This window comes from Bombus impatiens, unplaced genomic scaffold (assembly GCF_000188095.3).
Source record: "Bombus impatiens unplaced genomic scaffold, BIMP_2.2 scf_0548, whole genome shotgun sequence".
NCBI lineage: Eukaryota > Metazoa > Arthropoda > Insecta > Hymenoptera > Apidae > Bombus > Bombus impatiens.
In genome coordinates this window covers 1,325,644-1,334,623 of record NT_176967.1, presented here as the reverse complement: position 1 = coordinate 1,334,623, position 8,980 = coordinate 1,325,644, and the positions used below count along the sequence as shown (strand labels likewise).

The 8,980-nt window shown below is 38.6% G+C and overlaps 1 protein-coding gene across 8 annotated transcripts in view; it reads left to right on the top strand.

The window, feature by feature from the left end:
• Nucleotides 1–8,980, top strand: part of LOC100744140 (broad-complex core protein isoforms 1/2/3/4/5) — a 23,149-nt gene that overhangs the window by 3,942 nt on the left and 10,227 nt on the right. For 2 of the 8 annotated variants that reach the window (XM_033322038.1, XM_003491292.4), the window contains one exon: nt 6,591–7,787. The exons of 3 other annotated variants lie outside the window; for them this stretch is intronic. In XM_033322038.1, the coding sequence (XP_033177929.1) occupies nt 6,591–6,928 (338 nt within the window). In that variant the 3' untranslated portion in view covers nt 6,929–7,787. Of the gene's footprint in view, nt 1–1,842; nt 2,243–2,411; nt 2,414–4,803; nt 5,563–6,590; nt 7,788–8,980 lie in introns of those variants that run through there. 3 more of the 8 variants (XM_033322040.1, XM_012388284.3, XM_012388286.3) reach the window with 3 other exon arrangements.

Genomic DNA, 8,980 nt, shown 5'->3' with positions numbered 1-8,980 from the left:
TTTTTTTTTTTTTTTTTTTTTTTTTTTTTTTTTTTTTTTACAACAAAACTTCGTAGCCTTGTAAAAGAACTAATTTGAAGTAAGTAGCAATGGTGGTGGTGCTGGCGATAATGGCATGTAAATGATCCTTTTCTGTATCCGAACATCTTGTTATATACTCATTTCTTCTTTTTATATAATGTACCGTATATTCGAAAAACTCAATGTGGGTGCGTGGGTATCCGATATTCAGGTCGAATCGATGAGCCTTTGAAACACGATAGAAATGGGAGTATTATGTTTATTTCACTGAACGTTCAATTATTTTGCCAATAAACTTTCATTTCTTATGTAGAAACGTCAAAGTCAATTGTTACAGCGCGATTATTTTCAAACATGATATAATTCGAACTGTTCCGCAAAGAATTTTTTAACGCGACCCGATCCGAAATACATTTGACCTGTTCAAAAGTCAATTTCGGCAGGTAGGTAAACAAAGCTTCTTTGTGTTTATCGTTTGATCGTTAAAACAGGAGCATGAATTATTCGAACAAACGCGAATTTAATGTCTACCGATAGTTATACCTTTGCGTGCGGAAACAGGCCCGGAAACAGGGTTTCTAGAAGAATTTTTGTATTGAAAATTCCGTTCGGAAACTGTAAACCGAAAAAGGAATAGGATCGTGTACACAATTCATGTAACAATATTTCAGGCGTGAAATAATCATGTAAATAACGATATAGACGATACAGGAGGATGTTTGTATGTTATTATTAATGCGCGGAAGGGCGATCGAACTGATGCTCTATATTAGAATTACGAGTGTTGTGTGTGTGTGCGTGGATTACTCTCCTTTGCTCGCGCTGTACGCGCTAAACTTTTTTATAACTGAGCGTGAAGCGATGTTAAATTGTAATCGTGTGCCGACCCATTGCTCTCCAGCAAATTGGCGATAACATACTGAATCGAAGAATTATTTATCAAGACGATGAAGCGTCGGTCGATCGATCTTCAAACTTACAGTCGATTACCCAAGCGCAACACAATCGTTTATCAGAATTTTAATATATTGTTCTGTCTATATAAAAACGACCAGGCAGGCTTCAACTTGATACTTTCAAATCTTTAACGACATTGTCGTTTTACGTTCATGCAAATAAGAAATCTCGGAGCGCAGAGAGTAAACGTACACATGCCCGAACAGGGAGTACGATTTCCGAACGATGATCAGCAGAGGCACGTAACGAAGTTAAAAATGACAAAATAAAATAAAAGATATATTAAAAGAAATACATGTGAACGAACGGCTTTTTTGACGATCAAAGACAAAAAGAGAAAGATGATTCACGAAGGACTTGATTTTCGAATGGGAAGGAGCAGCATTCGCGCGATATACGTACTATATACGTATGTAAAATGTATCAAACGCACGTATGATACGTGATAGTTGCCAGACTGCGTTGCAAACGCAGGGAAAAAGAGGAGGGGAAATAGGGAGGGGCGGTAGCAAGGAGAAAAAGTTAAAAATGTAACGATTTTATTATCGAGGCGGGAAGCAATGAGAGAAATTCGATCGAGGAGTTCGAGAAGAGAAACACGAAACGAGAAGGAAAGACCGGTGATCGACAGATTCGGCTAGCACCTGGCAATGTTACATTTCCATCTAAATACACGCATACACGTACGAAAAATATATCGTTGGTATTGGTATCGCTGATACTCTAGACTGGCTTTCACGGCTACGGGATTGGTTGGTGCTGGGATTGGTCGTTAAAGAAATTTGTTTACTAATGGTTGCCTGCATGTGCACATATACTTAAGAATTGACTAACCGAAGTGTTTGGCCAATGTGTTTTCTTCAGGAGGGATTACGTACGTATCTGGTCAGCCGCATAGCCTCAGCAAAGCAAACGGTCACGGAAAAGTATGTGTACACTGCAAGCAGCGCGGAATGGTCACATCACGTGGAAAACTCAGGCAGACGCGCTTCAAATGTTGGCCCTGCAATGCCTGTTTGTGCCGCTGGCCATGTTTCGTCGATTTTCACAAAATGCGCGCCATCCCGCACATCCCGCCCCCATAGCACCAACTCGCCCCCTCCGACCACCCTGAGTTAATATCGTTACTCGACTAATCACACACCCCTTGTGCTTTTCGACTTTCTCTGTATGTTACATCTACGACAAGGGAAAACGACGTGAATAGATAGTGAGGAACAACAGGGGAATAAACAGAAGAAGAGAAAAAGAGGAGAGAAAGAGAGAGAGAGAGAGAAAGCGAGCGAGAGAGAGAGAGAAAGCGAGAGAGGGTGAGAGGGAAAGGGAGAGGGAGAAAATGAGCATTAGAACGGGAACAACATTCTTTGTTGGTTTCTTTTCTCTTTTCTTTTTTCCTCTTTGGTCGATATCGAAAATGTTATATTTCGGCCAAGTTGTACGCATGTGTATTTATTAGCAAACGTATGATTTTTTTTTTTTTACTCTTTTTCCTTCTGTTTCTGATGCGATCGCGAATAATTTTATTATCCTGCTTTCGTACGTTTACTCTCCACGTTAGTTTTCAAACGGTAATCTCTTTCGTGCCTTGTGATCGTCGGTTTTATTCCGCAAAATTATTGGGTGCGAAGCGCATTTCGCGTGTTCTCGATGTGGACGCGTGGTCGTTCTGCACGCAACCTTCTCGCCGAAACAGCTAGGAAATGCATAATACGTTTAGGTGATAGTGTTGCGTTTTCATTTTTGTTATTTTAATATAATGTACGCGCGCGCGCGTGTACAATATTATCTATTCAACAATGAGAATACTTTAACCGTTTATTTTCTGGTCTTTCGGCACAGAGGCTACTTCGTGAAGGAAGTAACAATGAACGTTCTCGTTCGAAACCTATCATACTCCGAATACGATCTTGCTTCGTTGCAAGTATTGTCCACCTGTCAACTATTTTTTACAATGTAACAACAATTTAGTGCTTATTTATAATTCATATTAGTCGTAAATTATCAGTTAACTGACCGGTTATTATCCAAACAATGGATATTCCTTCAAACCGTTTGTATTTTATATTTAGTAACTTGATCGCGCTCGATGGCTTGATTGTCTCATATGCTCACACTAGCATAATAGAAGAAACGTTATTTAATTTAATTTTCACTCTATACCTACATAAGACTGCGACGAGTAAATTCGTTATCGATTTATATGATAATGCTCTACGACTCTTTGTCGATGGTACTTAGATACAAATACTTGGTCACCTTCGTCGGAGTACCAATGTCTATTTCGCCCTTCTTTCTTTTTTTTTTTCTTTTTTTTCTTTTACGAGGTACGCATATGTGGTGATATTTTACGCATATATTGTTTTGTCATTTTTACCATCATTTTTATTTGTATCTTGGTACATTTCACGAAACATTCACATTGTAAGTCGAACGTCATTATATTTAACGATTTCGTTACAATAATCACGGTCCAATTATATTCAACTTATAGATATGTGAAAAGTAAGCAGCTTACTCATTACGCGATAAGTCGACTAGTTGGTGAAAATAACTTGTTTAATCATACAGTTACATATACGTGGAATTTCTGTGTCACGCGGTTACTATTATTGAGTCAGGAGTAACCATTTCGTTGGTACAAACTACGAGAGAAAAAGGCGTTTTATAAAAATCCTACGTTCATTATCGTTATCATTGTCGTAACGTTCCGAAGATCTCGTATAATTAAGTTTGTTAATGGCTAAATAGTGTCGAATGAATGCTTTTTGTATTTGTATGTATCTGATGGATTTAATCATAAGGCGAATAACGATATAGCGTGCTTTCTAGTACGAGCACTTATAGACTGACATTCATCGTTGCACACATCGCTCATAGTACGAAGAACTGGTTGATTTAATCTTCCCGCTAGCATAGATTTTTTAGAATCAAATTTGTCGATTTATAAGGTTCACAAAGAGTCAGAATTCGCAAGTATAAAATGCCGTCCAATTAATTTCCTTCAAATACTCGTGTTATGTAAGGCGTTGGGTCGATAAAAAGCGCAACGTGAAACGTTGTAAATGATTCGGTTCGAATGAACAACTTTAGAAGAAAGTTGTGAAACACATGCGAACTTTCTAATAAAAAGAATCGAAGCGATATTGTAATTGAAGACAGCTTATCTTCCTTAAAACCCACGTCACGCGAACGATCCCTGGAAAGGCTAAGTAAACGCGCAAACGAAGATGGAGGAAGGAAAGGAAAATGAAATGAATTTCACATTCCTTGATAAATGGAGTTATTACAATATTAGAAGTATATTATATGTATATCGTGTGGTTGGTAGTTTCGGTGTATTTCAATAGCCTGGGGCCTTGTCGGGCTTGTATCTCCTTTCGGTGGTGTCATATGCTCTCTGTCTCTCTATATGGTCTAATTAGATTTAATCTAATCAGCTTAAGCTTTCAACGCACATCGTGTGAACGACCGTGCCCGAAATCGCGAAGGAAAGTAAACGATCCATCGTCGCGAATACCAAGAAAAAGTTCGTGGATCGTTGAAATTTCAAATGATCTGTGCATTCGCATCCATATCAGTGTCCGTGTTCGTGTTCGTGTTCGTGTTCGCGTTCGCGTTTGCGGTTACAGAGACGATAGGAAAGGAATGATTTTTCGGTGTTTTCGTAAGAACTAAACCGCGTAACGACCGCGTAAGAAGCAGAGGTGAAAGATACTGAACGGTATCGTGTCTCTTGTCGAGAACGCGATATCTAAGTTTGCATACGGCACATAGTGTGTTCTAGTTAATATAGAGGTGATCTTGTGTGTTTGTGTTTATTTGTAGAACGAGCAGGAGATACCGCAGGGGGCGGGGGTGGTAGCGCCGGTCCTGCAACCGCGGACCTCGTCTCGGACGATGACTACGGTCAGTCCACGGATACAGAATTATTGTTTCGCTGTAGAATTTGTTGGAAAGGTTTCAAGCATCCGATGTCGTTGACACTGCACAAGGACTTGCATACAGGGCAAACCAGGTGCCCGATTTGTCAGCGCATCTTCAGTCGAAGTTACGACATGAAGGCTCATTTGCTGCGCATCCATAAGTGCACGTTCAGTGTCGACGCTAAATTGAACTTTCGAAAGTGATCGCATAGTACTGCCTCGTGAGGAGACATTTATTTTTTATCGTCCTTATATTTTATTTTCGGATAGAAAGAACCGGCTGAACTATCCATATCGTCGTGATACTGTTGATCGGTGACCATCGCGTGTCTCTGGACCAAACATTAACGTTTCCAACGTGATTGTTTTTAATGTGATTTATTATTTTTTTATATATATACATGTATATATGTATGCATATATATATATATATAATTTTTTTTCTGACTCAACAGTATCATACCGATTCTAAGCTGTTCTAATCTCCGGAATATACTCTTATGCGTACCTCTTCTATTTATCGTTCGCATTAAATCTTGATATATTTAAACCTTTGAACAGACACGAGAGATTTTGGCAAGAATCGATTGGTTTATTGTCAATCGTTTTCTGTATTCGTGTTAAATAGACTGATGTCAGTAGACTCGAACAAAGTGCCATCAACGACAGATGACGCGAGAAAACGTAAAGTTCCTCAGAGAGAAAACGTATTTAGAAAATAAGCGATTCAAAGAATTAATTAATATTTTTTACTCGTGTCGCTATAAAGTAAGATTCGATCGATCTTAGTTTTTGTTTCCTATACTTTGTTTTATTTCGTAAAGGATTATTTACTTGTTCGAAATACGAGAGAAATGCGACTGTTGTTGGTGCGATGCGCTATACCTATTCGTTTAATTTTTACAATTTAATACATCGTATCTATTTATAGCTGAAAGTTTTACGTTATTACAGGATGTTTGTATACGATTTACTAAAACAGTCTCGAAAGATATATTTCATATTTGAATCACTGTTAGAAAGTTGTAATAAAACTTTCCAAAAACTACATCCTTTGTTTCACTCGTTCAAAGATCATGAAGATAATTAACGAAAGGACAACATTGAAATCGATTGTTTAACGTTCGGTTATTCGTATTACCGTAGCTATCGATACAGAAACGTTAACATTTTCAAGCTTCTTGTTGTTCCGGTACTCGAGAAAATCTCCTCTTTTCTCTTTAGCAACAGACGCTTTGTTAAACATGCTTGTGGGAATTTTTCAACTTACAGTGGCTATACAGCAGATATACTTTCGTGAGGCGAGTCACGCTCGAGAAGACGATGGTTATTTGCGATACGTGCCCTAAATCCTCTGCGAACACTCGCTTGCCTGTCTTTTAGCCGTCCGTTACGACGTATCCCCTTCGCGATCTTACTCCCTTGCTCCTATTTCTTTTCTTCCTTTTCGCGAGGCAAAAGTCACGATCGCTATTTTCAAGATATTCGACGCGTCAAAATTCAACCAAGTTACTTCCATGATAGATTGACATTAGGAAAATAATACAGAGCAAGGGCAAGCAATGAACGAAACCGCAGAAAACATTAAAATCCCGTTTTCAAGATTCGAAACATGCAAAACAGTGAAATTTTATCACATAAGTACGAAGCTGTCTGTGTGTATGGGAACAATTTGGATTGTGTGCGCAGAATCTACGCACGATACAACGCCCATTGGGAATCATCATGAGCATCAACACGAGCTTCAGCAGCAGCAGTTGCAACAACAGGAGCAACGACCACAACAACAGCAACAGACCAGCCTCGGCTACGAGCGGATCAGACGTAGGCATAAGCCTCTTCATGATCGAAGTGGTCGTTGGGTATGCGACGTCTGCGGTCGTACTTATAATCGTGGTGATTCTTTGGCGCATCATCGTAGTATACATAGGGGTGATACAATTTGTCCGATCTGTCAGGCTGTTTTCGCTCGGAAGTATACGATGCGTTGTCACATGTTAAATGTTCATGGTATTAATGTTAAATAACACGAAACTTCACGCAACTAGAAATACTTATGACGTTTACAACAGTTGAATAACAAACTGTAAGAATTGTAAGGCTGGTTTTATATTATCATAGGCTGTGAATTTCACGTTTAATTTAGTACTTTTAATTCCGCGCGAGGAAATACCGAAATCGATCCACTACTGTTTCGATATCAATCATTTGCATTCGCTTCTTCTCTTTCGGCTCTTACTTTCAATTCGCTTTCATATTTTATTCGTGTACACATATCACGATAGTCGGCAACGACCAAGCGTAGAACTGTGTTATCACGTATGTGCATGGAATATCCATTACTCCGTAAACAGTAATACGTATCCTGCACAGTATGGCTTACGCCATGATCGCTGAATTTGTACATATCGTGTACATAATAATTATATAATCTATATATAAATTATGGAAACCCTCTGGGTATAATTTTATTATTTTATCGTTGAACAATTTTTCATGAACGTCCGATTGATTTTTTATACTTGTTATCTTTGTTCGAAACATACCAGAGATATCTTAATTAATCGATACTAGAGATAGAGAGAGGGAAACAGTAAATCGACACGTTGCCTTTCATGCTCCTGAGTTCGATTCTTTCCCAAATATACAAATCATCTCTTTGGAAGTACGGAACGTAAGACGGTAGATTTCTCTGTTTCTTACTAAGGAATTCTTGTTATAGTTATAAATGTTGAACAAATTACTATGTAAAGATAAGTCATTGCATCGTAGCTTGTAAATATTATAGAAGAATGTGTTTGGCGCAAAGAATTACCATACACCGTTATCGCTTTTTGTTTTGTACGTACATGCGTGGTCTGAAAAATAAAAGTGTCGTATAAGATGTATCGTTTTTTGTTTTTTTTTTCTTTTGCTCTTTCATTTTTTTTTTCTTTTCCTTTCTTTCCATTGACAAGCGCTTGCGTTAACCGCGTCCACGAAAATGTAACCAATGACGACTCGTGATTATCGCCCGATATTCACAACATTATCATGAACCTAGTCTCACAAATAGACGTATGTTCATCAAAAGGAATACATGATTGTCGGTTCACTGCACACAGCAGGCGTTTAACGAAAATTCACAGAAAATCTAATTTCTTGTGTATCATATATAAGGTAAATGTGTGATCACCGTAATTACAAGATGCTTGTTTTGTGATTTTCAATTGCATTTCTAACTGCAACTGATCGATATACCTTGAAATAGGATTTCTGATATTCTTCTGCATGAATATTGAACATTTTTTGTACGTATATACATTGTTTGGTTGTCGTTCAAACGTTGTATTCACAATTCACAGTAGCATGATTGCTCCAAAAGTTTAAAGTTGCGTGTTTACCACCTCGTGGTTGCTCTTTCTTGTACAACTCATCGTGTGTGCTGCCTTTTCTTATCGTTCGTCTCCTCGAGCCGTTGATGCATAGATCGAGTGAATTGCAAGTAGGATAACAGAAAAGTAATTATAATTGAATAAGATAAAAGAAAAAGAGAGAGAGAGAGTGAGAAAGGAGGAGGTAGGGAAGGAGAAAGAGAGAAGGAAAATGGAAAAAAAAGAATAAAGGAAGGAAGGAAGCAAGGAAGAAAGGAAGGAAAGAAGGGAAGGTACAGGAAATGAACGAATTAGAGAAAACAGCGAAAAATCGCGTGCGATCGATATTTTCTAATGCTTATCGATGAGAATAGTATTGGTTGTGTAGAAGATCGTTCGCGCTTTAGCGACGATACGCAAAAAGATGAGAGAGCACGAGATTAAAGACCGATAGACGTAATAATCGTGAGTGTCAGATTGCTCGCACAACATGGGCGTACGTACTACCATGAACGTTTATATCTGATTTAGATTCTCGTACGGTGGTCATCGAACAGCCGTCGCATTCGTGCAAACTCTGCGGTAAAACATTTTGGAATCGGGACTCGATGTACAAACACATGAACATGCACAAAGGAACGACTCAATGTCCGGTATGTCATAAAGTGCTGAGCCGCACGACGCACATGAAGCGACATTTAAAAAATCGGCACGGTTGGCTGGGCG